Here is a 27,964-nt window from a genome sequence, read left to right as displayed (position 1 = left end):
AAGAGGAAAACACTTATGAAAATAAAAAGAAACAAATGAAAAAGGGAAATCAGGAGAAAACCCCCAAATAAGCAGAAGAGAACCCCCCCCCCCAACAGTAACTGCCTCTCCCCAGCAGGACTGTCACAAGCCCTGTAACTCCAGCCACACAAAGTTAAGGAACACCTTTACTGCAGCAAAAAAGATACCTGAAGAGCCAGGACTTCATATTTTTAAAGAAAAAGTTTAATTTTCCACATGTATCCTATTTTCCTGCTCACCATTTCAGATAACCCCCCTGACCCTCAACAAAAAGGGGATTACCCCCAGCTGTGTGAGTGGGGAGCAGGAAGAACAGGAAGGTGACCCCCACACCCCACTCAGGAAGGCACCAGAGACACATTCCCACTAGGAAAACGTCAGTGCTGGTTCCTGAGCTGTGACTGCCACAGCCAGGACACCTCCTGAGCACCTCAGAGCAGCTGCAGCAGGCTCAGGGATTTTCCTTCTGCCTCTCTGCCAAGCCAGGGCTCTGCTCCTCCTCCCCATCCTTCTTCTTCTCCTGCATCTCTTCCAGCACAGTCTGGAGCTGCTGGTGGAGCACAGAGTCCCTGGTTCCAGCATCCTGCTGGTCCTGTTTTGCTACCTGCAGATCACCAAGAACGGGGTCATGAGAAGCTCCTGCCAAAGTGTGGCTGCAGGAAACACCAGAGAGCAACAGCTCCAGTTGTGTGTGCAACAAAAACCCCAAAGGAGGTGTCTGGCTGGGAAGTTATCCAGGATAACTCAGGGCTGGAGTTCTCTGGGATACTGGATACTCACTGTATCTGTTCCTCTCCTCTTCAGAATCACCCCACTGGCTAAAAGGGCTTTTCCTGTTTCTTCAAACAATTTTTCTTCTTCGATTTTTCCCTCTCCTTTCAGCTCATAGTACTTCTCAACGAACCTGGGTGTCAAGATTGTGACTTTCACTCTCCCAAAGCCACGTTGATTCAGGAACAAGTTCTGGAAGGGTTTCTAGGTTTATTCTAAATAAATCTGACCTCTGGCAAGTAGATTTGTGGTTTGTCTGCAGCAGCTCGAAAGGCCTCGGCCCGCTGCCATAAACTCTGTAAAACCTCCTGTGTGGGAGAGAGAGTTCAGGTCCCAAAACAGGGGACACGGGGAGGGGGGACACGGGGGAGGGGGGGGACACGGGGGAGGGGGGACACGGGGGAGGGGGGGACACGGGGGAGGGGGGGACACGGGGGAGGGGGGGACACGGGGGAGGGGGACACGGGGGGGGGGGACACGGGGAGGGGGACACGGGGGAGGGGGGAACACGGGGGAGGGGGGACACGGGGGAGGGGGGACACGGGGAAGGGGGGACACGGGGAAGGGGGGACACGGGGAGGGGGGGGACACGGGGAAGGGGGGGACACGGGGAGGGGGGGCACGGGGAGGGGGGACACGGGGAGGGGGGGGACACGGGGAGGGGGGGACACGGGGTGGGGGGGGACACGGGGTGGGGGGACACGGGGTGGGGGGGACACGGGGAAGGGGGGGACACGGGGAGGGGGGACACGGGGTGGGGGGACACGGGGAGGGGGGACACGGGGAGGGGGGACACGGGGACTCACGCTCGCACTTCATCCTCCGGGTAGAAGATGGGCGGGATGACATCCTTCACCTTGCCATAGCGCGGCCGCGGCACCCGGTAGACGGGCTCCCTCAGCGGGGGAAAAGCGGCGTAGACGTCGAACCAGAGCGGCTTCTCGATCACCCCGATGCGGAGCAGGTTGCGGGTCCTGCCGGGAGAGAGGAGCGGCGGGGGGGGAGCTCCAGGGACGCCCGCACCGCCCCGGCTCTCCGCCTCCCCTCCTCCCGCAGGACCCCGCGCCTCCCTCCCCGCTCGCCCTCCCGGCAGCGCGGTGCCCGCACCGGCTGAACACGCTCCCTATCTTCTGCGTGCGGCTGCCCGCCATGGCGGCAAGGCCTCCCCTAGCAACGGCGCCACCCTAGCAACGGGCTGCCCGGACACCGGAAGCGGAAGCGGCGCTGGCGCAGGAGGCGGAGCCAGGCAGAGGCAGCCGATTGCCGAGCGGGCCACGCCCCTTCACTTAAAGAGCCCGCACCTCTTAAAGGGCCCGCACCTCTTAAAGGGCCCGCACCGGGGATCGATCCCGCAATCCCGGCGGAGCAGCCCCGGGAAGCCGGGGCACACGGGGCACAAACCCTTTCCCTCCCGGGGCAGGAGGTGGCGGGGCCTCTGCCATCACGTCCTGCACCCCGCGGGTCCCTCAGCCCTGTCCTGGCCCCCCCAAGGGCTCAGGGCTGACCCCAGGGGACACATGGCGGGCACTGGGCAGGCCAGCAGGAGGGGCCATGGCCAGAGGCACCACAGTCCCGTCAGGAGGTGGCTGCCCCAGAGACCCCCCCAGCACCAGGGCTGGGAGCAGAGAGGGGGGGTAAGCCCCAGGGCAGCAGCTGTCACCCCATTACTGGTGGTGTCACCCCATTACTGGTGGTGTCACCCCATTACAGGTGTTGTCACCCCACTACAGGTGTTGTCACCCCACTACAGGTGTTGTCACGCCATTACAGGTGTTGTCACCCTGCTCTGCTTGACAAGCACAGACAGGCACAGGCAGGGGGTTCTCTGCCTCCCTGGTTCCTGCCAGGGATTTTGGGGCTTCCCCACTGCCAGCCCGGGATGGAGAACTGGACACAGGGACACAGTGCTCAGGAGGAGCCACTGCCACCCGTGTCCACACCAGGAGGGCAAGAGCAGGGGTCATTTCTGTCCACGAACAGGAATGGTGTCCCCACGAACAGGAATGGTCTCCCCACACACAGGAATGGTGTCCCCACGAACAGGAATGGTGTCCCCACGAACAGGAATGGTCTCCCCACGCACAGGAATTGTGTCCCCACGAACAGGAATGGTGTCCCCACGAACAGGAATGGTGTCCCCACGGGCTGGGGCTCCTCTTCCCCACCCGGTGCCCGGTGCTGTCCCTGAGCTGAGCACCAGTGTGTCCCCAGGGCAGCCCGGGAGCTTGGGGACACAGTGGTGACAACAGGCTGCAAACCAGCACCAGGGTGTGGGGAGGACCCAGGTGCCCCCGGTCACCTCCTGGTGTTGGGTGTGCCCCGGGCAGAGGGTGAGGGGTGGGATTCACACCCTGGTTTGCACAGGCACTGTCCAGGGATGGCAGCAGGGGCTGATCCTGCCCTGCACAGCCCCACGCTGTGTCTGTCACTGGGTTTCTGTCCCTCAGCACCTCCATCCCGGCTCCTTCCAGCAGCAGTTGCTGGGCACCAGGTGCAGCCCTCAGCCTGGGAATCAGCTGCTGCCAGGAAAACCGCATCCCTGCTCCCAGCTTCAGCCTGGGGGCGGTGAATCCCCACCGCAGACAGACAGACAGACAGCGGGTTTCCAGCACTCCTCCTCCTCTGACCACAGTTTGCAGCCCTGGGCTCTTCTCAGCTGCCGGTTTTCTAAAAAGATGGTTTTGAAAGAGAAAATACCAACAAGCCTCATCCACGTAGAGTGGAGGAATTCAAAAGGCCGGGGCTGGGAGGGCTCCAGGGCTGCTCTGGGAACGGGGCTGCTGCTGCCCAGGGGTATTTCTGATGGGCAGCACAGCCTGGAGGGGCCGGGAGTCCCATCCTTCCCCAGAACAAAAGGATTAGGAGCAGAGCAAGGCTTTGGGTGCTGGCTGGGCTCCCAGGAACCAGCTCCTGTAAGAGGGGCCTGGTGGGCACCTTCCCTGGCACAGCCCAGCCCTCACTTCTGATTCTGCTGCTTTTTGATGCTCTGTGGAGTTTCTCACCCCAAGTTTGTCTGCAGGGAGGGATGCAGGGAGCAGCTCCCGCAGGAGGGATCCCACCCATGCCATCCAGCTCCATGCTCTCGGGGTTCACAGCCCACACTGATCCCACGGGCACGGCGTGGAGTGGTGGGAAGTGCAGGGCTGGAGATATTCATCATCACAACCAGTTGCCTTTGTGCCACCAGGAGGGAGCCAGCCTGCCTGCCTGCCTGCCTGCCAAAGGTGGAGTTGCTGTGCAAATGAAACAGTTTAAAGAAAACCCACCTGCCCCCTGTCCCCGAGGCTGATTATTTTCAGGAAAAAAAAAAAAAATAAAAATCAGGTGAGCCACAGCACCTTCACTTTTCCACTCAGGTCCCCACAGGTGGAGCCAGGAGCTTTGCCAGGGCCCAGCCCCTGGTGTGGGGATGCTGGAACTCCCCAGGGATGGGGTTCCCATGGTGTTGGCTTCCTGAGGAAATGATGAGAGGCAAAGTTAGCAGTGCCAGGAGCAGGGAGGCATCGAGCAGCTGTTGGGCACGGCTGCAGGGAACGTGAAGGCAAGGAGCATTCCTCACCCCACCCTGCTTTCTCTCCTTTTCCCCCTGTAAAGAAATGGCAGCAAAAAGCAAAATACACCCAAGTGTTCAGAATACAACAGGACTTTTATTATATGAACGACTATTAAACATCTTTAAGAAAAAACAAATCACTTATGGAAATAAATTCTAAAATAGCAACACCCACAAATGTCACACACCGTTTTCTTTTGCTCTTTTTAAACCATTTTGTAGAGAAGTGATACAAACATCACTGAGATTCATACAATTCTATGTAAGAAATGCATTTTTGGCTTCCAAGCTGGTTTTAGGGGCCTTTCTACTCATTAGACCTCTTCTTTTTCACCACCACCCCCCAATGAGCAAAAATTATCACTCTTCAGCTTCCAGGGCAATGATCTTTTGTGCCTCCAAGATATTCTGAAAAGGCTACAGAGTGACAGGATCCCGAGCTGGGGATATTTACGGGGGAGGTGTCAGGCAGCGTTAGCACAGACACCCCCAACACAAAGCCCTTCCCCGAGGGGTTGGCACCCGCAGGGACACCCTGGTGGCAGCTGTCCCCTCCCTGTGTCCTCAGCCAGCCCATCCCGAGGGTTTCAGCACCCACGGGTGTGAGTGAGGGCTCCACGGCCTCTCCTCCCTGTGCCAGCCCAGCCATCACCTCCTGGGCTGGGAAAAGGGGAATTCCCTTCCTGCCAGAGCAGAGCTCCTGCCCGGATGCCTGTGGGTGCTTCCTTCTCTCACGGAAACTTCACTGGAAGTTAAGCTCTCGGTAGCTAAGAGGCGCTGGAACACTGACAGTTCCAAGCCCGAGTTTCTTCTAAATATGCAGAGAGCTGCTCTGGATCGGGAGGGAGTGTGGGGAGCCTCCTGCGGACCCCAGAGCCAGCAGAGGGTTGGGAAGGAGCCCCTCCTCTCCCCTTTTGGGCTGGAGATAAAAATCCCACTCAGGGACCAAAGGGCCTTCTGTTCCCAGCCCCAGCATCACTCAGCCCCTTGCTCCTGCTCCCACACTTGCTCCCCAGGCCAGGCAGGGACACGGGGACCCCCCCCCTGCAGACACCCACCTTACCCAGCACTCAGCCCCTCGGGCACAAGGCAGGGAGCTGGGGGGGGCTCCACACCGTGATGGAAGGGCCTGAAGCACGGGCTGGGCTGCCACGACTCACGGGTGGGTGCTCCTCTCCTTTTCTTTGGGAAGGCTCAGACCCCACGGCCGGGATCAGCCCGGGAGCTGCCGCTTCCATTTTTGGACCCCAAACCTCTCCGGGGTCCCAGGGCACCCCCAGCCCGGTGCCCCCTGCCCTCAGCAGAGCCCCCCGAGCATCCCTGCTCCCCGCCCGGGCTCCGGGAAGGGGATGATGCCCAGGGGTCCCCCGGGCCGGGGCTGCGGGAGGGAAATCCCGGAATCCGCTCCCAAGGCGTGCGGCGGGTTGGGAAAGGAGCCCGTGGGGAAGCAGAGCCTGCAGCGTGGGTTTTTGTTACCAAACCCGCGGAGAGGCAGAGCAAACAGCGACGGGCGTGTTGTGTTGGCTGCCGGGGAACCCGCGTCTGCCGCCTGCCCGGCTCCCCGCACGCTGCGGGGGTGGGGAATCCCGCAGCGGAGCCACCTCCCGCCTTCAGCAGGGAGCAGATTGTGCCCAGAAAGGAGAGGAAAACGCTGGCGGGAGCGATTCCTGACTTCACGCCCGTCCCTCGTTCCTGACGCGGGGATGTGTTGCTGTAGTTATTCTCAGCCTGACAGCATCTCCGAGACCTGCGGCGATTCCAGTGCTGCCTCCCAGCCCCTCCGGGACAAATGACCCCCGTGGGGGTGGGTGACAGAAAGGGCACCGTGCTCCTGCCACCCGAACCCATCACTGCTCATTCCCTGTGCTGGAAACACCTCCAGCAGCCCCCGCTGCCCCCCCGGGCTGGGGCTTTGCGTCTTACCCAGAGTGGGGGCATCCCCGGAGCTGCCGAGCACCCTGCCCGGCCCTGGGACCACTGAGGGTTTAAGGGATGTGAAATCCAGCCCTTGGTGCTGCCCCGGGGCTGTGGCACAAACACAGCCCACAGAGTCGGGAGCTCAAGGCAGTTTTAGCAATGCCGAAGGCAAAGGTTTAATTCAAAGTGAAACGCCTAGGAAAAGAAGGCCTTTCCTTTTATAAACAATTTATATTATTTGACTATTACCTGATCTGAATCTCTGCTCATTACTCCTAGCAATAGTAGACAACTGCTGTTAGGGTCTCTTTCTCACGTGTTGTTCATTTGTTTTCCTGTGTGTGTGCAGAGCAAAGTTACCTCAGGCTGCTACAGAGATATGCTCAGGAGTGCTCCAGCCAAGCAGGTCCCACGGTGAATGAATGAATGAATGAATGAATGCATCCTCGTTAGTAAAACTGATTCTCATTCCTCCTGCAATGCCACTCGGACTGAGGGAACAGGCAGGACACTCTCCTCCCAAGCCTGAGCTCCACGGGCTCCTCCTCCACAGCTCACATCAGCTGCTGCCTTTTTTTTGCCTTTTTTTTTTTTTTTTTTTTTCCTTTTTTGGCTGATTTGCTAGATAGGAGAAGTTGTTTTCAGACGGCTGGTAAGAAAACATTGTGCCTCACTTCAGTACTTGTACTTCAGAGGAGTACAGCAGTGGAGGGGGAGCAGCCAAACACTGGGTCGTTTGTTGGGTGGGTTTTGTTTTTTTTCCTTTTTCAGCCATCTTCTCATGAAGCCTTGTGCACGTTTCGTGCCAGCAATAAACCCCAGCACTGGGACCTGGAAGGGAGGAGAAGGGGAGGGAAAGAGAACAGTGTGTGCTCAGCCCCAGCCACACTGTGGCCTCACTGGGCCATCGTGGCACACAGGGCCATGGCACTTGTAGCCATCAATGGGGCTTGTCCCCACCAGGACAGGCTCTGGACCCAACCCAGAGCACCCAGCTCTCCTCCAGCCAGGACAGATGGACAGACAGGGCCATAGAGGGGCTCGCTGGGTCCCCAGGTGCCTCTCACCATTTACTGCCCTTCCTTCAGTGCCTCCTGCTCCTCCCGGAGCTGCTGCCTCCGTGCTTGGAAATCTTCATCTGAAAGGCAGAGACAGTCAGGGGCTGCAGCCACTTCCACTCCAGTCCCTGTGCAGCAATCCCAGCCCAAGCAAGGTGCCCAGCACAGAGGCTGCCTGGACCCTGCCCCAGGACAGGGATTTCCTCACCCAGACAGACAGTCCCCAGGGACTGGGGCATGGGGACTCTGCCAGAACACACCTGAGACCCCTGAAAGGAGTTTTTGGCCCACAGAGGCATTTCTGCCATGTGGCTGCACCTCAGGCAGCCCTGGCATGGCTGGGTCTGGCACCAGAGCCACTGCCAGGACCCAGCTCTGCAAACCTGGCTGCTGACCATGGGCTGCACAGCCTGGCTGTGACCCATGAGCCTGCCCACAAGAGGAGACCCCAGCCCCAGTCACCAAAACAGCCACATGCTCACAGGAGAGCCACCTGAGAGTGGGGCCATGCCCTGATGGGAGCCATCTCCAGCCAGGTGATGGTGTGGGGCAGGGGGGGAATGGGCACCAGGGGACCCCTGGCAGGACAGGACAGGACAGGATAGGACAATGTTCCTTACCACACGAGTGTCCTTCAACATCATCAAGAAGGTTTGCTGTGGAAGCTGCTGTCCCCATCCTGAGCTTTGGGCTAAGGAAAATCAGTCATGGGTCCAGGACATGGCTGTGGCACCACGAGCTCCCAGGAGTCACTGAGTGAGGTGGCTCTGACTGCCCCACACCCCCCGTGCCCCCTGCCCCTTCCCATCCCCTTTCAGGATACACCTGGTGCTTCAACAAGTGTTTTCTTTTTGATTTCCTCATCTTTGTTTTCTCAGAGAAGGCTCTGGCGAGTTCAAACAGCTTCTTGCGTGTGGCTGGAAGGAAGCAGACAGGTGAGGATCTCACCCCAAAACCCGAGGCTGCTGGGGGTGATGGGGAGGAGACTGAATGAGGACAGTGGTGTGAGAGCCATGGTAACACCCAGGTTTGCCTGGAAATGCCAGGGCCACACCAGGCTCGGGGAGGTGGGACATGCTGGTCCCTGGAGAGGGCGCTGAGTTTTTTACCCTTTCATGGGTTTTCCTGACCATCCCTATCCCTGACTGATCCCCAACCCTCACGTCTCAGCTGGCTGCAGCCTGGCTCAAGCTGCCCCAAGCCCTGGGTCTGCTCTGTGATGGGAGAAGGGGCTGTGACCTGCCCAGAGGAAGGGACTGGAAAAGGGGGAATTACTGCAAACCCTCTGGTTGCTCTCCTACGATTTGCACAGAACCCGCTCAGAAATTCCTGTTTCCCATCACCTCCTGCACCCTTGACTCACACCCCAGCCCAGACGTGCAGAGGGGACAATAACCCCCTGGCAGGGGAGCTGGGGGACACCCGTGTGGCAGGGTGCACGCCAAGGGGGAAGGAGGGAGCTCAGCACCAGGCAACGCTGCTGACCTGGAACCTCCCAGACCCAACTCACATTTCCCCATGTGCTTCAGTTTGTCTCTGAATAAGGCATCGTCAGACACGGCCCCGACAGCCTCGCTGCTCACCGAGGGGGCTGCCTCACCTGGAAAGCAAACATCTGCTCACAGGCAGCTCAGCACAGAGCACTGCTATGACCCAGTTCTGGTGCCAGCAAAGCCCAGAGCTGCCAGGAGATGAGCAAGAGCCAGGGGGGATGAGGGGATGAGAGCACGGGCACTGAGCAAGGACCCTCTATGCAGAGAATCCCCGAGACCCTGGGTGCAGGGAGAGCACCTGGGAGCAGAGGTGAGGGAAGCAGCAGCTCGGTGCCACTGCTGCTGAGCTGCACATCTCCCCCTGTGCTGCCCCAAGGAGGGGGAATTGGGGACAGCAGCCCCAAATTTGGGACAGCAGAGGTATAACTGCACCCTGGGTATTCCATCACACCCATGGCATGCTCAGTGCCTCAGGGCAGGGCCACCAGAGCAGGAGCAGTACTTCAGGTCAGGCAGCCCAGAGACCTCAGAGCCACATCCTGGTGCCCACCTGGGCCGTGCCCCCTCCCCAGGGTGCCCTGGCAGCACCGTGTGCCCATCCACCACGTCCCACCTGCCCCCACACGACAGACACCAGCTCTAAATCTGAACAGGGGCAGCTGCTCTGCTCACTGAGGTTAATCAGGATTACCCAGGAACACTCATTATGCCTCCCGGGCACAATCCTCTGCTCTGGCCACCATGGGCTTTGTCTCCCAGCTTGCACCAGCAGGGCTGGAGGGAGGCAGGATGCAGCAGCACCTCCACCCAGCAGCACCCATCCAGCACCCACCAGCTCCTCTCCAGTTTGCTCCCCCAGAGCCCCTGTAGAGGCAGAGGTGGGAACACTGGGGCCACGGAGGCCTCACTCCCTCCACCTGGACAGTTACCTGGTGTTATGGAGGAGAAACCAAAGTCGTTGCTGACAGCAACACTGGTTGACTTGGATTTTTTTGATTCATATTTCAATCGATCTGAAAAAAAAAAAAAAAAAGCTCATTCAGACCCTCAAGGCAGCACACATGGCTCTGCTCCCCCTGTCCCCCAGGGACAGGCTGGGGACAAGGGAGGGTGTTTGGGCTTGGCTTCAGCTCAGCAACCACAAGCCCGTGGGTGGGAGCCCAGAGCAGCAGGCAGGAGCACTCCAATCCCCACAGCACAGGAACCACCAGCACCCTGGTGGTTTTCCAGTGGTGGCAGCTGGGGGTGAGGGTGCTGCCAGGACCCTGCAAACCACCAGGGAGACCTCAGAGGGAGATGATCCCTCAGCATGGGGCTCTGAGGGCATTTCCGAGGCTCTTTGCTATGGGTTTTTCTGGGCTTTGCCTGAGCCACGGCAGAGAGGTTGGCAAGGACAGGAGAGCCCTGTGACAGGAGGCTGAGCAGCCCCCCTCCTGGTACCAGTGGGCTGGAACCCACAGTACCAGTGGGTACCAGTGGGCTGGAACCACCTGCAGTGCCTCAGCTTTGGGACATGGTGGCACGGGCAGGGCAATGCTGCCAGCAGCCAGTGTCACAGGGGGAACACAGCCCCCAGAGCAGGGGGCAGAGGGTTCTGAAGGTGCTTCTCACCTCTCTCCAGGGCAAGGAGGAAATCCCTGTTCCTCTGGAGCTCCCTCATGAACTCCTCGTTCTGCAGGAAGAGCGCGATCCGCTCGTCCTCCAGGTACTGCTTCCAGCGCCGCTCCTGCTCCAGGGAGCCCCGCGGGGACAGACCCCGTGCCACGGGCTGCTGGCACCTCTGGGGACCCTGGGGACAGACATGGCACAGGTGGATGGGATGGGAGGCAAGGCAGAGGCGGGAGGGGACAGCAAGAAGAGGGACGCCTGGTCTGAGGGCAGGGAGGAACGGCTGCCTCCAGAAAAGCTCCTTTGCAGAGCACAAACTCGGGGGTATTCTTAATTTTAAACCTCTCTGAAGAGCAGAGATTTCCCACTGGCAAACGTCCCCACGTGAGGCTCCGTGTGCTCTCCCCAGCTCCCAGCACGGCCACACCTGGGGACAGCAGAGCTGCTCTCAGCAGCCTCATCCTCGCCTCCCACGTTTATCTGATTTGTGGCTGCTCCCAGAGAGCCATAAAAAGCAAAAGCACACAATTACCATGGAAAGAAAAGGGCAGCTGCTCCTCTCCTCCCCCTGAGCCCAAACCAACTGGCACGTTCCTATTCCCAGAAAGGTAATATAGCCCGTGAAGCTCAACTTGCAGGGCAATCATTTATGAAACCATGGCAGGCTGCTTTTGGAGCCCAAAAGGGAGGAGGAGGGGATGCTTGGAAGGCAGCGTGCCCACAGCCCCCAGTCCCATGCCACATCTACAGGCTGGCTCCTCTGTCAGCCCAGGGACACCCCAGGGATGTGGGGAACCTGGAGCCAAGATGGGTGCCCAGCACAGTCTGCACTAGGGATGCTCAATCCCCACGGGGTGTTGCCTGCTCCATCCACAACCCCAAGTTTTGTGGCTCCAGAACCACCCTAAGGCACACAAGGACTCTGATTCCCCAGTGGAAATCCTCTGGTTAGAACTGGAGTTGCCACCCAAGTTCCCCTGCATCAAACCCTGAGCACCCACACGATGCTGCTCCCCCAGGTCCCACTGCTCCTCACCAGGGGAGCAGGTCAGATTTTCAAACAATTTAAAATCCTAGGTGCCAGCAGTATTTCTGGCACTAACTGCTGGGCTAACAGCAGGAAAAAGTGTCAAAGGTCTCCCCTTTCACACCTTGCTTGCTTCAACAGCAAGAAGTGCTCCAAGACTTTTGGTTTAGCCCACACCAGGTACCTGGGAGCCTTCAGAGCACCCAGGCTGCAAGCTGAGGGTGTCTGAGGACCAGGCTGGGTGCTGCATGGCAGCCAGGGGAGCTGTGGGGCTGGAAGGGGCGGTGAGGCTCACCTGAGGGGCAGTGCTCTGCTGGGGCAGGATGCGGAGGAAATCCTCGGGGAGGTTGCCCAGGAGTGGTGGGTTCCAGTTCCTGTAGCGCCCCGGTGCCGGGGTGCTGCCGGGCCCTGGCACATCCATCCTGTGGGGTGAGCACAGGGAACACCTTTGGTGAGGGAGGGACACCCCAATGTCTGCTGCAGCTCCCCCAGGGGGAACCCAGAAACCACAGCAGACATCCCAGACCCGAGGCATCAGTGTTGGCTCCAAGAGCTAAAGGCTTCCCTGGCCTTTAGCCTTTCCTTCCCTGGAAATCCTTGGGAGCCACTTCCCAAACCTTTTCTCCCTGGCAGGGGCAGGCTGGATTTCCCTCCTCCTCCTCCCTGCTTTGCTCGGGCTCCCAAGAAACATCTCTCTGGCAGCCCCAGCATGGCAGGACGGTGCTCACAAAGCTGATGAAGTCTCTCCCAGATGTCACACCCAGGGGATGGCACAGGGACAGCCACAGCCCCAGCACTCACCTTTCCACATGCCCTGGGCCTACCCCCAAGACAGGGGGTCCCATCAGGGGCCAGAGACCCCCAGAGCCAGAGCCCCTGTGGTGTCAGCCTGGCAGCAGCAAGCCAAAGCCACCCGAGGTGCTGAGAGCAGGGGGCACCCAGCACCTGGTGTTTTTGAGCAGAGAAGAGCACTCCCCACTCCCAGGAGATGATTTTTGCCATTCCATGCGCTGCCGGAGCAGCTTCCCAGGACCCTCAGCTGTTGGCTTTTTGGGCCTCTCAGGGATTTTTTAGCCAGCTGTGAGCTTCAGTCATCTCCCATCTCACCCAGCCCTGTCCGACTGACACCAGATGCCCCTTGCTGGGCCCAGCTGACACACAGGGGTGGGTGCTGTTCTGGACCCCAGGAGCAGTGGGCACAGTGCTGGGGGTCTCACCGGGGTGGTGGGGTGGGTGCCCGGGGTGGGAGGCTGCCCAGTGCCTGAGTCTCGTAGGCGGGAGGGGAGTAGACAGGAGGGGGCTCCTCATCCGAGCTGTCCGGCTCCAGGGTCCGCTCCAAGATCTGCAGAGTGAGAGGATGGGGTGAGGGTGACCCTGCTGAACACCAACCTCACACCCTCCATCACCGGTCACCCTGCACCACGGAGGGTTTGGGTGGGGTTTGGAGGTGCTGCTCTCAAGGCACTGCGTTTCAGGTGGGGGGCTGAGCCTGCTGATGGGTGCATCCCTCTCAGGGACCCTCTGACATCTGCAGCAAAGTCTCTGTTGGGTTTTGGGGTGGAAGGGAGGGAGGAGAGAGCTCTGACTTGAGGCTCAAGCACTGCCCAAGACAGACCAGGCAGGATGGATACTTCAGCTCAGCCAAATCGGACACTCAGAGCTCCGTCTGCCTGCAGCCACCGAGCAGCACCGTGCCCAGGCAGAAAGGAGGAGGAGGAGGCTGAGCTGCCCGCTGCTGCTGAGCAGTGTGGCAGCCAGGAGTGCAGGCAGGGGACCCCGACCCACAGCCACGAGCTGGGGACCCCCAGGGTTACCTCAGGGGGGATGCTGTCCTCTGAGTCCGAGCTGTCATCGCAGCCGCTGCTGTCCAGGTTCATCTGCAGGAGTTGGTCGATGGTGGCATCCACAGCGCCGTTGTTGGCCCTCAGGACACACTCGATGATGTCGTAGTCCATGCTGGGGAACATGGTCTTGAAGTCCTCCATGGCCTGGTTGAACTCCAGCCGCCGGACCTGCCTGGCGGGGCGGCTGTTGTTGAGCTCCTGGGCGGAGGAGCCGCCGCGGGAGCCGCCGTTGCTGCTGCTCCGTCGGAAAAGGCTCGTCATGGCGTGGGCACGGGCAGGGCCACGGGCAGGGCCACGGGCAATGATGGGGCCGGGAGGGTGCCCACCCCCACTCCTCACGGGGCACGGCCCCGGCAGCCGGCGGGGAGCATGGGTGGGAGGTGGGGGTCCCGCTCCCCGCGGCTGACGGCACCGCCTCAGCCCCCCGCTCGCTGCAGCATCCTCCCACCTGCAGAGAGAGGGCAGAAAGTCACCAAAGTCACCCCTGAGATGTGGCACCCAGACACCACCACATCCCACCCTCCGAGGGGCACCTTCACACCCAACCCTGTCTTGGTGGGACCGTCCCACACTGCAGCCCGGGTGTGCTGTGCTTGGGGCTGGGGAAGGGAAATGCAAAGTAAGAAAAGTGGCATCGATGCCACCACTGAGGGGCTTCCCCAGGTCTAACATTTCCAGGTTTGTCATGTTGTAAAATCTCTCTTTAAAATTAAAAAAAAAAAAAAAAATGGAGTTTTCTCAGAGAGTTTCAAAGCAAGGGGCTAAAATACACTGCAGAACAACAAACCGACCATTGGGAAAAGCCACCAAAGCCAAGATTAACGTTCACTTTAAAACCATAAACAGATTATACAGCTACTGCTTCTCATTTGGAAATGCGGGGCCAAATTCAGTTCTGGATTAACTCCTCTGTTGAAACAGAATTACCCCAGGAACACTTCTGATCCATAATATCATTTTCAAAGGCTTTGTCTGAGGCCGCGGGCAGACAGTTCAAGACAACTGTCCCTAAAAATGGTATTTACATCAGAATAATGCACTGAGCACGATTCCCAGTGAAACGGGGTATAATCAGATTCAGAGCCATTAAGCAGAGCAGCCACCTCTGAAGGTCACCTGGGCTCTGCCCTGCCCGTGTGTGACAGCCAGCCCGGGTGATCCAGGAGTGATCCCAGCTCCATGGGCACGCTCTGCTCCCTTGGCTTTCTTCTAATCCTGGGTGCATTTGCATTCCGATGCACCCTGTGTGTCCCTTGGGCTGAGCACAGAGCCAGGGGTCCCTCCAGCTGATGCTCCCACAGGATACAGGGTGGCTGTGCTAAGGGAGACCCTCTCCATGAAGGAAAGGTGGATGGAGACCCCAGGCATGGAGCGATGGATCCCACCCTCCCCAAGGCACTGGGCTCTGTGGGACAGGACCCACAGGAGGTTCACTGTGGGGCTGGAGGGGCCATTTGAAACAGCACCAGGAGCCCCCAGCTCGCCCCAGGCTAACAAAACCCATTGAAGAGATCACTCAGCCATGACCCATCCCATCCCCATCCCAGGATCAGCTCCTGCTCGCCAGCAGCCAGGCGTGGAGCAGCGCTGTGTGAGCAGAGCAGGAACAATTCTGGCAGCCCTGCCCAGCTCTATTCACTGAGGACAAATAAATCTGCTGGAGTCAATTAATAAAATACTGCTTCTCAGTTCCTCCTCTGCTGTCATGACTCATTCACAGCAAAAAGCTGCCATTCTTCACACCTCTAGTATTACACTTTAATTGCAATATTGCGTGGCTGGTTCAGTCACTTACTAAATTGAGTTGCAAGACTTTCAAAGGGTACGCATGATCCTTAAAAGATGTGGATACTCCAAGAGGATGGGGAAAGAGCCTGGACATCAAAGGGAAAAAATTATATAAGATACACCAGATGTGACCCAAACATGAAGGTGAGAGCTTCTGCTCAGCAATACCATGCTAGCCCATCCACCTCACACAGCACAATCAGCCCCCAAGATCCAGAAAGATGTTGGGAAGCCCCAAGCTCTAAAACCCTGAGTAACAGTAACAAGAAGTGTTTGTGTCTGGGGGTCTTTGCCTCCCAGCACCTGACCTCTGAGTGTATATTTATGATCCTCCCTGTAACCACAGCTGTGGCAGAGCTGAGGGCAGGGAAACACCCCAAACACAGGCTTTTTAACCCGTTTTTTTCAAGTCCTGCTGCTAACCCAGAGAAATGCAAACCACTCCAGTGGCATCAGTTTAAACCCCAGAGCAAAGCAAGTCCTGACATGGAGTTAAGTTGCCAGATAAAGCAGTTGTTGTATTTGCAGGATCCTCCCCAATTCCTGACTGTCCTCATCGGCACCAGGTGAGCAGTGAGGAGGGCAGTGCCCCCCCAGTCCCTCTGTAAGGAAGGGGCTCTGGCCCTTATTCCTGTGATGACAGTGACGAGCTGGGAAGATGCCAGGAAAAGCAAAATCCTTTGGATTTCCCAAAAAGGAAAGCAGAGAGGTGGTGTCCAGCCACCAGCCTAGGCATCAGCACAGGTGCACTGGGGGTCAGGCTGGGCTTCTCCTTGTCTCGTGCCCCCCATTTGCTAAGTGGGGACTCATTTAGCTGTTGCTTGATGAACTTTCTGCCTGCCTTGACCCAGCTCCTGCTCTGCTGTCACACAGACAGCCCCTGAATGCCATTACTCTCCCAGCCCAGCACGGGTGTAATCCCTTCCCCTTCTGTCGTGCCCATCCCGGGAGGAGCTTAAAGGCTCTGCAGGCTCTGGGTGAAAATGTCCCTGGTCCCACGGGTCATGGGGAGCAGTGAGGTGACAGCAGGGACCCTGGAGGGACAAAACCCAGCAGCCACAGGGCAGGGACAGTGCCTGGTCCTGACTCACTACAAGGACAAGGCACACACAGGTCCTGCTCCTGTTTTCCCCAGCCTTGGTAGCAGGGCACTCCATACCTCCCAGAAATGGACTTTTTGCATCAAGGGACAGCCTGAGAGGCTGCAGGCACTTCGGGTCAGTGCCAGCCAGGAGCAAAAGTGGTGCAAGGCATGGAGAAGGCTACCAGCACCCATCCAGAACAGAGCAGAGCAGCAGCTGGATCATCCCAGGTCGAGCTGGTAACATCATGCTGGAAACAAGAGTTGCTCAACTCTGGGAGGAAGGCAGCAGGAACAGAGGAGCCAACAGCTGCAAAAGCACAGGGACCAAGTGCTCAGAGCTCAGGGAAGAGCCTTGGCACCAAGTGCAAACATGAATATTCCCTTCCCCAGTGTCTGCTGCAGCTCAGAGAACAGATGGGATTGCTCAGACACCGCCGAGGCAGCCCAGCCCCTTCCCCCTGCTATTGCCATGCCAAGTTTGTAGCTGGGGGATGCCGAGCAGGAGCAGAGAAGGCATTTCCATGCATGGGATTATCCAGAGACAAGGGCTGCCCCAGCTTCTGCAGGGGGAGGAAGCCTCAAAACTAGAGACACAAAACCAGGAACAGCAGCTTTGGGCAGAGCAGCCAGGCCCTGGAGGAAGAGGGATTGCTCTGCAAAGAAGGAGGAGTCCGGGAAGGTGACTGCTGGGTGGCTGCAACAGGATGGACACTGGGATGAACAGCAAATGATCAGGAACAAAACTTGCAGTGGTGTCTGGCAGCAAACTGAAAGGCAGAGTACACGCTGTGGGTGTCAGGCACAGGGCCTTGAGAGACCCTCCAAAACCCCAAACCCTCTCTCTGCCCACCCCAGGGGTGCACATGCACACACACACACCTCCCTGGGAAAGCAGCTGCTGAGCAAATCCTTCTTCATGGACACAAGTAAGCACCTGAGGATCCTCTCAAACACTTCTTCTACCACGAGTTACAACAGCCGGGTTTAAGCCCTTTTCAAAGTAAAAAACAATCAGGGAGGAGAGCAGAAGCAAGCCCTGCACAGCAGGTACCTCTCTGCAGAACCAACTCCCCCCTGGCCCAGCCCTGGGGGTCCCGGCACTGCCACCCTGGGATGCCCCCAGCCCCTGTGCCAAGGAGGGCAGAGCTCCCTTCTGCTCTTCAGCACTGTGCTGTGCTAATCCCTGGCTTTCACACATTTACCATGCCAGAATTACAGCCCCCTCCCACCCCAAACTAAGCCTGTATTAATGAGGGAGCAGTAGATCTTAATCAAAAAGTCGCCTGCCTTGCCAGGCTGCCGTGCACTGGTCTCATTGAAGGTAATTTGATCTTGGTAGGACGACATTCCTAAAATAGTTGAGGGAATTCAAACATGAAACAAGGTTTCCAGGAAGGGATTTACGGAAAAAAAAAAAAAAAAATAGGTCAAGTAAGTGTGAGCGATTAAAGTATCCCCCCACATCCTTTGTATGGTTTAACTGCATCTCTGTTCAGCTCCATCCTGTATCACTGGGTCATAAATTAGATGCAGGAGGTTGCCTAAAGCAGAGGCTGGTATCAGACTATTCCTTGAGGTGGCTGAACCTCCCCTGCTCCTGCTCTCACTAAACCCACACGTGTCCCAGCTGAAAAACCAGCTCAGAGCTTGTTTGAAAGGGCTGCAAGGAGCCAGCACTGCCCCTGTCCCACGGAAAAGCCCTCTGCCCATGGCCATGCTCCCTGCCTCAGTTTACCCACCCATCTCCAGCCTGGCAGGAGGGAAGCCCGGGCCCCTCAGAGCCCGCTCATGTCCCCCCTGCAGCCCTCATGCAAAGCCCTGGTGCCATATGTCACACCAATCCATCTCCCACTGCTTATCCCTTCCTCTCCCTTTGTGCTCCCGCCTCGGCACAAAAGCACCGGGGAAGCTGTGGGGAGTGAAAGGAAATAAAAATTCCTGCAAGGGACAAAGGTGTGCGGCTCTCCCGGGGCCAAACCCAGGGCAGGACACGCAGAGGAGCCAGGTCTGGGCAATCTGGGGTTAGGTTTGGTCACTGAGAACCTAACGGGGAGTGGGGGGAAGTGACCCCAGGCTGGGGGCAGAGCTGGCCCCGTTCCCCAGTTAATTAGCACGGCGGATTCACAAGGGTTAATTTTCCATCTTAGGTCAAGGGTCAAAGAAATTAAAGGATGGGAATGGAAAAAAGGGAAAAGAGCCTGAGCAGAGGTAGAGCCTTCCCTTCCAGCTCGTGGCATTCCATACTGGGAATGGACTGGGATCAGACTGGACTGAGCATCTCTGCCAGACCCAGCCCAGCCCTGGGTATCCCGGGAAGCCAAGCAGGGATGGGCAGGGCAGCACTGAGGTGCCACCCAGCCACCAGCATCCTCTCCTCAGTCAGGGTTTCAGAGCCACTGCTCAGCGTTGAAAGGGGAAAAAACCCCCAAACCCAACAACCCAACCTCTGGATTCGCCCCAGGCTCCCGGGAGCAGCGAGACCGCAGGAGTTTCCATGGAAACAAAATTAGTGGAGTAAAACTCTGACTCTGAGGGCACGGTGAATTATTTACCAGGACAGGCCCCGGGCCACGAGGGTCTGGTGAAAAGGTTTAAAGGTGATGGCTGTTGGCAACACTTTCCCTCGGGCACTGACCACAGCCAGGAGGAGGAAAGCCCCTGGGTTTCCAGGCCCTGTGGGAGGTGAAGCCCACCCATCACCCACCCCCCAGCACCCAAGGGGGCTGCACCGAGGGCAGAGTGAAGAAAGGGACTCATGAAATTGCATGTGGAGGAGTTTGGGGTTTTTTGAGAGTCACTAAACCATGTGCAAGGTGCAAGGTGACCCACCAAAGCCCCCAGCCCAAACTTTGAGCCTGGGACACAGCATCACTGGAACTGGGCTGGGCTTTTGTCCTCCCTGGTACCAGGTAACATGGCTCAGCTGAGGAGAACCTGCCTGAAACGCTGTCCCTCACCAGGGACAGACCTTTAATTAACACCAATACACCCCTCCTGCTGAAGCATTCCCAGCCAGCCTCAAGTACAAGCTCCTCCATTCCTGGAAAAGCCCCCGGAAGCTAGAAGATCAAGTTTGCTCTGTTCCTCCAGCTCCACCACAGCACATCATGGTTTTATACAGAAATTACACAGGACGTTAACCTGGATTTGCAGCCAGGCCAATGCCTGGATAAGCTCTGAGTCTCCTCTCAAGCTCAGCAGCAGTCTGCTCCCAGCCCAGCACTGCCCTGTGCCCATGCAAACCCTGAGCAGTGGCTCTGCCCACTGCCCCTCTGCCCTCCGGCCACTTCTTGTGCCCAGCCACCAAACTCAAGTCATGTTCTTCAAAATTCCACCTCGTTTCTGTCTGGTTATTCCTAAGTTTGCATAATTAAATCCCCATACACAACCCCATCACTGTCAGCCTGACCGTGGCCATCACCAGCCATGGTTCAAAGCCACAGGGGTTTTATAAAGCAACCATTTAGGCTCCAGGAGCCCAGGAATCCCCCCCAAATGCCATTCCCCATTCCCACCTCTGCCCCAGCACGTGCTCCCGTGCAATCCATCTCCATCAGCCAGGATTCTGGTCACCATTCCCTCTGGTGCCAGCTCTGCACAGGCTGGAGGAGCAGCACCAGGAGGGTCCTGCCCACGAGCTGTGCCCAGGCTCCTGGTCCCTCCATCCCCTCACAGTGCTCTGACCCTAACCCAGGCAAACACAAAACCAGCTCTGAGCCCGACTGTCCCTGGAACCCACCCAGCACTGTGCCACACTCCAGCCTCAGGACACAATCTATTGCCCACTGCTCAGGCTCCAAGTTCCCCACCAAGGACAGTGCCAGGCTCCAACATTCCTGGTGCCCAGCTGTGCCTGCCTGCCCCAGGGAAGGGAGGGAGGGAGGGCAGGATCCACAAGCTGTCAGGCAGAAGGAAGAAATAACCACTTCCAGGAGGCAGAGCTCATTTCCCAGCAATATGGGCAGAGTGGGGCTGGGGAAAAGCACCACTAATGGGGACACACATCCAGCACCACTCCAGCCACCGACAGGAAAGGACCCAAGGGCTGCAGCCTGGAAAAATAAAAGCCATCAGCAAAGCTTGGGTTTAAGCAGTGGAGCCCCAGATTGGGCTCAGGCAGCACATAAAGCATCTGCCCTTCCCCACATGGATTATTGCTGAGGATGATGCCCTCCACGTGCCAGCCTCAGCTCCCCAGCTCCTAGCTACAGCTCCTCCAGCAGATGGGAAAAGAAAATATTATTGCTTATTGCTTCCTCCTGGGAAAGGGAATTGCTCAGCTCTGCATCCTCCTCCAACCTCCCCATTCTGCCCTCTGTCCACTTCAGCCCCATTATCCCCACTCCACCCACCCACACTCCTCACGGGACCCAAAGAAAGGCCGGGGCGTCTGTTGCTCATAAATGCCACTTAGAAATGAAGACTTGAAGGGTTTGTGCTTCCTGGAGTTATTTGTGGATGGATTTTATCTCCTCTTCCATCTATTTTTGGTGCACTTTGGCAAGGAGGGTCCTCACTAGGGAGCTGGCAGCCTGCCTTCCACACACAGCGTGGCTGCAGAGCAGGTGGGGAAAGCACTTTGCACCCCAAAACACAACCACCAGTGCTGAGGACATACCAGAGCCTGGCCACGCACACCCGTGGCAGGAGGGGACAGTCCCTGCAAAGCAGTTACTTTGGCTTTTAAGACACTTGTGTGTTCGTTTGTTTGTTTGTTTGTCGCTGAGCAACTGAGAAGATGGAAAAAAATATCAATGTCATATTGTCACCTATGAGTCACTGCTCAGCACGGGCTGAGATGCCCCATCCCTCCCGCCACCGAGCAGCCGGGGATGAGCCTGAAACACCCCAAAAAACCAGCAGCTTGGGACACCAATGGGACAACGGTGGCCCGGGGGACAACTTTGCGTGGCCTGGAAGACTTGGCAGGAATTTGCATTTCTGTTTGCATTTCCTAATTGCGCCCGCGGGTTTCCTGGGGCAGTGTCTGGCTCTGGTTTCCATGGCAGGATTTGTGTGGACCCCGAGAACCGAGGGAGGCACAAAGGGGACACAATGGAGCTGCCACTCACCCGCATCAAAGGCAGCCGGCGGGGCGGGACGGGGGCACCGGGGATGGGGACACCACAGCCCGGCCCCCCCGGCACCAGGACGGGCACGGGGAGCCCCCGGGGAGGAGAAAGAGGTGGGCAGGGGATGACACGGGTGGAACACGGATGGTTTCACACTGCAGGGACACGATGCTGACAGAGGAATCGAGTCCCAGCCAGCACCTCCCAGGGGTGACAGCCACCACCACCCCCTGGAAGTGGTGCAAGAGCTGGACACCTCCTGTTCTCATTTCCAGTTTCTTGGGCTGGGCTGGGTTTCTTTCTGCTTCCAGGTTCCCTATTCCTGGGGCAGACTATCTGCCCCAGCTCACCTCACCCACCCTTGTGCCTGCTCAGCTCCCGTGCTGACCCCAGGTACAGCCAAAACTGGGGAAAACCTGGTCCTTGCACTGCTGCAAGCCCAGCACCACCAAGCAGGGGACAAACAGCTCTCCACACATTCCCCAGACACAGCAATGCTGCTCCAGGCTGGGCCAGGAGAGAGGGACCTGCCACCACCTTGCACACCTGCAAGGGGCTCCCCGTTATTATTTCAAGTATTTTCCTTATTTTATAGCACGTAGCTACCACCATTAACTCATGCCACCCAAAACCTCCCCAGCTCTGACCACGAGCACGAGCTGGCAAGCACACCCAGAGGGTTAGGGTGCAGCCCCCTCCACACAGGTTCCACCCAGGATTTTACCTTCATGGCACAGCCATTGGGTGCAAATCACCCTCCAGCTCCTCTCCAGCCATTCCCCTGGGAACGCCAGCAGGGAGCACCCCCCGTTATTTCTGCCCCCACAGAGGGTGTTGTGGGAAACAGAGGTGCTGGTGTGGGGGTTACACACTGGGCTGTCAGGGATCTTTTTTAAATTTGAAAACTCTTTTTAAATAATGCTGAAAAAGTCAAAACTCTTCTGAGGCTGGGAAGAGGATGGGTGCCTTGGACCCAATCCTTGAAGGAAAAGCTTTCAGAAACGCGAGGCTCCAGCAGCAGGAAGGGGCTGCAGGTGCCCAGGGTTAGGGTGTGAGGCTGTGCTTAGCACCCACCACGTTCCTGCCACAGTGGGGATGGGCATTCCCTGTGGGATCAGACATCGTGGTGGGAAAGGCCACGGGAACAAGGCGTGGAATGCCAGGAGCAACGAGAAAGGCACAAAGAGCAGACGATGGGCTGAGTCTCCTCTGCCATGAGGACCACTGGAAGCTTTCCTCCAGCCCCACCACCACCTTGGACCATTCCCCTCCCCAGCTCCCCCAGGGTCTGACTGTCCCAGTGATGGGCTGCAGGCAGTCACTGCCACGGGAAAACCTTCATGAAAACCACAAAGAGCTCCGTGGCAGGGCAGGTGCTGCTTCAGCCTGTGTGACAGAGAGGAAGGAGGAGGAGGAGGAGGAGAGGATGAGCCACAGCTTCCCCGTCCGTGGGCAGCACAGCCCCAGCCGCAGGGGTCAGCCCAGGACGGCAGCATTCCCACATGGATATCCTTACCCCACCGACCCCCACCTTTATTTTCGGTAGTAACAGCAGGAGGAGGTGTGAGGAGCAGGTGAGACTCGGCTGCTTTCTTTTAAAAAATAATTAATAACAAAAAAAAGGAGCCTTTCCAACCTGCCTGACGAGCCAGGCAGCACACGAGTAAGCAGCTTGGGACGGTGCCTTCCAGACAGGCAGCTCCCAAACCCTTTCTCCATCGCTGGCAACTTCAGCCTGGGCCGGGAACACCCCGAGGAGCAGCCCCAGGTGCTCTCTATCCCCACGGGGAGCCAAGGATCTGGGGGTCCACATCCCACCCCTCATCCCGGGAGGTGACAGCCAACTCCTCGGGTCCCACACTGAGCCACGACCCACCCGGGGTGTCAAATCCATCCCCCCCACAACCACCCACACGGTGTCCCGCACCGGGAAGCCACCAAAACCCCAACCCCGCACTCCGCTGGGGTCCCGCCCGGAGAGCAGCGATGCTTCGGGGGCTGCCCCAGCCCCTCCTGCCCCACAACCCGGCGGGGACCGAGCCACCCCCGGGGCCGCAAGCACGGCCGAGGGGCTCCAGGCCGCACCGGGCCCCGCTGGACGCCGAGCCCGGAGCTGCGCGGTTGGGCGAGGGGGGAGCCGCCGGTTCGGCCCCGGCGGCTTCCCCCTCGCCCAACCGCGCAGCTCCGAGCTCGGCCCCGGTTCCCCAAGAGTCTCCGGGGCCTCAGCTCCGCGCAGGCCCGGGAAGCCGCCCGCCCTTCCCGGCCCGACCCGGCGCACAAAGAGCCCCGTCCCGCCCTCCCCTTACCGGCGGTCGGCGCCGCGCTGCGGGGGCGGTGGCAGGAGGCACCCGTCACGCCGGGAACCATGGAAAAGAACCGGGACGTGAGACGTAACGTGGCGGACGGGGGCGGGGGAGCGGCCGCCGTGCCCGGCACTTGGGGGCGGCGCGGCGGGGCCGGGGCCGGGGCCGGCCCGGGGTTGGGTGGTGGTGGTGGTGGTAGGGGGGGGGTGTTTGCGGGAGCGGGGCCTAGCGGTGGCCATGCCGAAATGCAGCGGGGATCAGGGGGGTTGCTTGGGGACTGGGGGGCACTTCTCGCTGTCCCCGAGACGGATCGGCACGGAGGGGTCGGTGGCGGTCGGTCCGATCTGCCCCCGAGGGGTCTGAGCTGGCCCTGGAGGTCAGGAAGATCCTGGGGGATCAAGACATCCCCTCCCAGGGTGTGGCATGGGGAGAAGGAGCCTTTGCGGAGCTGCTCTCTTCCTTCTCCTCCACATCCCAGGCTCCTGGATTGCCGACCAGGGGTGGGCATGGGGAAGGAAGAGGCTGCACCCCAGGGGCTGAGCGCCAGGGACATCAGAACATCGCCTGGACCGCAGGCAGGATCCAGGATCCAGGTGTCTGGGGCATCCCGGCCGGACAGGAGCCAGCTTACAGACGGCAAACATTCCCCGTTTTGCAGAGACCGGAGCGAGGTGCTGATCAGCAGTGGGTCAGATACCCTCGTAGCTCTCCAGATCCTTTGGGATGTACACCAGACCTCCAGGCATCCATGGCCATCTCCCACAGCATCCAGCACGACCGGCTCAGAAGCAGTCTGTGGGTGCTGGGCCTCCAGCACACGTTTGGGATGGTCCAAGGCTCTCAGGAAGGATGCTCCTCCACGCAGGGAGGTTTCCCCACACCATCGTTCCATCCATGTCTGGCAGCAAAGCAATGGGTAAACATCTGTTAAGGCTTTGATAAGGAACACAGACATCAGCGAGAGGGAAAACACAAGAGGCAAACCTTCATCTTCCCCTGTGCCATGTCTGCTTTGCCAAAGTGAAGCAGGGATCAGCATGTCCTCTGTGACACAGTGCCTTGCAGTGAGCTCTGCTGACTGCCATCTCTTTTCCTAATCCGGGCTTGTTTTGGGAGAAACAGATGATTCTACCAAATTACTGCCCTTTGATACGGGCTTTAGCTGCTAATGATGCTAGGAAGTAAAAACAAATGGGAACAGAAATACACAACTATGAGGAATTAAAGTAGTGAATTTAATTCATCCAGTTCCAGCTCAATTTGTAATTAATTCCTTGGAAAACAAACGTTGCACAGAAAATACCCATCACAAATGGTTTTGTCTTCATCCCTGGCAAGAACAACGAAGTGAAAAGGTGAATGGAGTATTTCTGTCTTCTCTGAAAACCAGTGAGTGCCATGCACTCTGAAAATGCCCCTTATTTTTCTACTGAATGGGTTGATTTTGGAAGTGGCTATTGGAAAAGCTTTGCAGGGAAAGCAGGGGTCTGTCCCCCGACACCTACGTCAGGTGCCCAGGCTGGAATGATTTACAGATGTCTGTTTTTCAGAATGCATTTCTGCTTCCTTAAAGAAAAAACACAGGACTTTTAACGGCATCTCAAATTAGCCCAGAAACCTGAGGAACAACAAACAAATCTATTCCTTTTTAAAAATCATAAGCCCAGCTCTCCCATCAGTCTTACTCTGGCTTCAGGGAGATGCTTTTGTGTGCAACAAAATTAATTTACCATTGAACACTCTCGCCAGGCAGCCAGGAGGGAGCGAGCTGGACAGCCTGGCTCAGCTTCTCTTAGCACTGGAATACTTTTTCCAAACCAATACCAAAAAAGGTTTGTTTCTAGGTCAGGACCTCAGTACTGAATTTTAACCAGGGACTGACAGTCAAATCTGAGCACAGCTGTAAAATGGATTCAGAAGAGAAGCCCAGGCATTCTTTTTCTAATTAGAAAACAGCCACTGAGCCTCGTGCGTTTAAAGGTGAAAGCTATTTTTGACATAAAAATTAGCACGTAGTTCCTCTGTCATCCTTCAGTTGCTGCTCTGGAAGCTGTGAGCGAATGATCCAAAGATAAGAAGTATAAACACACAGAATTAAGTTTTATTCTGCCTGACAATTAGCAGAGGAAGCAGTTTATTTTTACACTTGCAATTTATCCTAAAAAGCGCTGACAAAAAGCTCCACTCGAGCCCTGAGATGGACCTCAAAGCATTCAAAAACTTGAAGTGCTTTTAATAGCTGCCTTTTGGAAAATACTGTTAAATCTATTTTCAAGATGGATAAACTAAGCCACCAGTAAAGCAAGGCAGGAGTTTGCAGGACCCAGCAGTGAAAAGCTGGAGTTCACTTCTCAACAGCGCAGCTCCCAGGGACCCCAGGACTGAAAGGAAACCTCGAGAGTACCGGATGCTTTTAAACACCTGAGTGTTCCTGAAATCCAGGTTTTCCTTATTTTCTTTGGTGGGAATCTAACCCTGCCAGCCTCAAAAATTAACCCCGGGCGGGTTTCAAAGTCTGGCTCAGAGCAACTGTTTCTAAAATAAAAGTGAGGGAAGAGTGAGCAGAACTTGAGGGTTTATCACCACCAGTAATGCCACCGACTAATCCCCCTGCAACCCCGGCCCCTTTATGTAACCTGGGATTGCTGCAGCTAAAACAGCTTACTGGGGGGTTGGTGTTTTTCTTTAAACCTCTCGTGGAGAGATGCAAACACACTAAGTACTTTCCTTCTTCTGCTACTCCAAAGAAAAAGTTATTGTGAGAGGGGGGAAAAATCTTTTATTTGTGAACAATGGCAAACAGAATTTAACTCGTATGCTGAGAATAACACGTGTTTCACCCTCATCTCTGGTCCTGACTGAGCAGAAACCTTCCTGGCTTACAGCCCTCAAGGGGAACTCTCCAATGGTAAGACATAAAAGGTCAAATCCCACTTTTCTCCTCACCCCAAACACCCTCGGGAAGTGCTGGGGTGCTCAAAGAAAAAAAAAAAGAAAAAAAACCCACATGCCCAAGGAAAAGCACTGACAGGATGATTTCCTGGCAGGGAGGGTGGCAGTGCCATGAGCCCTCCTTCCCTGGGGCCACTTTTCCAACACCTCCTCAGCAGCCAGGACCCAGCAGCTCTCCTGACCCTGAGTTTTTGTGCCACTGATCTGACTGTTCTGACTTTGCACAGCACCAATCCTTCCCAGGCAAGAACTCAACCTTAGAACTCGCAGTCGGTGCTAAGCCCTTAACCTCACGCTGAACGCTTACGGAAACTAAAGATGGAAAAAAAAAAACCAAAAAGAAAACCCCTATTGAACTCCTTGCAATCGGAGACCTGAATGGGCTCCATATAAAACCCACTCAAACCACCGGCAGCAATTGGCCTTCCCTGGATGTTGGACTAGATCCAGCTTAAAAGTTTCCATGAAATAAACTAGGCTAAGCGCATCAGCTGCATAGAAACTAACTCGGTGTAACAGGAGCATCTGTTCTTCACATCCACCATTTTCTTCCCTCTGAACTTCCCAGGGCTGCAGCCCATCACTCATCCTGCACCCTGTCCCCACACCCACTGCCTCCTCACACCCAGGAGGAACCAGCCACCAGCAGGTACCACACACGCCCTAGAAACTACTTGACCAGGTAGTTTTTGTTTGTAAAAATAATAAAAAAAATCAAAAAACCACCCAAAGCAGCTTAATGTATTTGGCAGGACAGCATCACAGAGAGAAATTAATGTCTGCAGCGAGACAGCCGAGGAGCAGAGCTCAGAACCATTTATACACAGTACAAAGCAAATGTTTACCCAAGTACAAATGAAACAGGTTGACAATTAGCTAATGCAGCTTTGTGGACATAAACCAGGTACAACCGAGCAGAACCAACATGAAATAAAAAGGAAACAGCCTTCTTCCTATCCCGTCCTAAGAGCACCGTGGTGAGTGGTTTGGGAAGCCTCTGTCAGGCTGAGAAATTGCCTGGTGGGTGCTTAATGTGTTTGTTCTCCTGCTGCTCTGCTGGGATGAAAATCCCATCCGGAGGGCAGGTGAGCTGGGCCAGGAGGCTCTGTCAGTAATGGACACCATACACTTCAGCCCTGTTTAGTGGAAGTCACTCAGAGATAACCACTGCTCGGACACATTTCCACTGTTGCCTTTTAATGCTTTGGGTTTGGGGTTGTTCCTGAAGCTCGGGGACACCCCAACTCCATCTCAGGGCCATCTGTGCACCTGACCCAGCTCCAAGAACACTACAGCTGCTCTGGGGAACTGCTGCCAAGGTGGAATTCTGGGTGACAGGGAAGAGGAGACGGGCTTGGAAACCACACATCCCAAGGTGCAAGGCCACCCCAAGGCACCCTGCACCGGGCTGGGGGGGAAGGAGGGTCCTGGGGTGCATTCTCCTGGGGTGCTGGAGCAGCCCAAGTCATGCAG

The 27,964-nt window shown here is 57.2% G+C and overlaps 2 protein-coding genes across 3 annotated transcripts; both read right to left on the bottom strand.

Annotated features, from left to right (window-relative positions):
* Window positions 1-209: 209 nt before the first annotated feature.
* Window positions 210-2,018, bottom strand: MRPS23 (mitochondrial ribosomal protein S23). The gene is made up of 5 exons (XM_030462428.1): window positions 1,900-2,018; window positions 1,599-1,766; window positions 1,023-1,100; window positions 802-925; window positions 210-625 (listed from the first exon to the last, which is right to left on the bottom strand). Exons 1-5 carry the CDS (start codon window positions 1,941-1,943, stop codon window positions 473-475), a joined length of 567 nt encoding a protein of 188 aa, XP_030318288.1. The 5' UTR covers window positions 1,944-2,018; the 3' UTR covers window positions 210-472.
* Window positions 2,019-6,410: 4,392 nt separating this feature from the next.
* CUEDC1 (CUE domain containing 1) lies at window positions 6,411-23,675 on the bottom strand. 2 transcript variants are annotated; one of them, XM_030462656.1, is made up of 12 exons: window positions 23,543-23,675; window positions 15,088-15,166; window positions 13,263-13,740; window positions 12,666-12,790; window positions 11,744-11,870; window positions 10,425-10,602; window positions 9,743-9,826; window positions 8,831-8,920; window positions 8,144-8,237; window positions 7,941-7,999; window positions 7,330-7,400; window positions 6,411-7,093 (listed from the first exon to the last, which is right to left on the bottom strand). In XM_030462656.1, the coding sequence occupies exons 3-11, from the start codon at window positions 13,551-13,553 to the stop codon at window positions 7,333-7,335; spliced, it is 1,116 nt and encodes a 371-aa protein (XP_030318516.1). In that variant the 5' UTR covers window positions 13,554-13,740; window positions 15,088-15,166; window positions 23,543-23,675; the 3' UTR covers window positions 6,411-7,093; window positions 7,330-7,332. The 2 variants fall into 2 exon arrangements, with proteins under 2 accessions (XP_030318516.1, XP_030318517.1); XM_030462657.1 differs by lacking the exon at window positions 15,088-15,166.
* Between the last annotated feature and the right edge of the window lie 4,289 nt (window positions 23,676-27,964).

This window comes from Calypte anna, chromosome 19 (genome assembly GCF_003957555.1).
Source record: "Calypte anna isolate BGI_N300 chromosome 19, bCalAnn1_v1.p, whole genome shotgun sequence".
NCBI classification, from domain to species: domain Eukaryota; kingdom Metazoa; phylum Chordata; class Aves; order Apodiformes; family Trochilidae; genus Calypte; species Calypte anna.
This window is presented reverse-complemented; position numbering and strand designations above follow the sequence as displayed.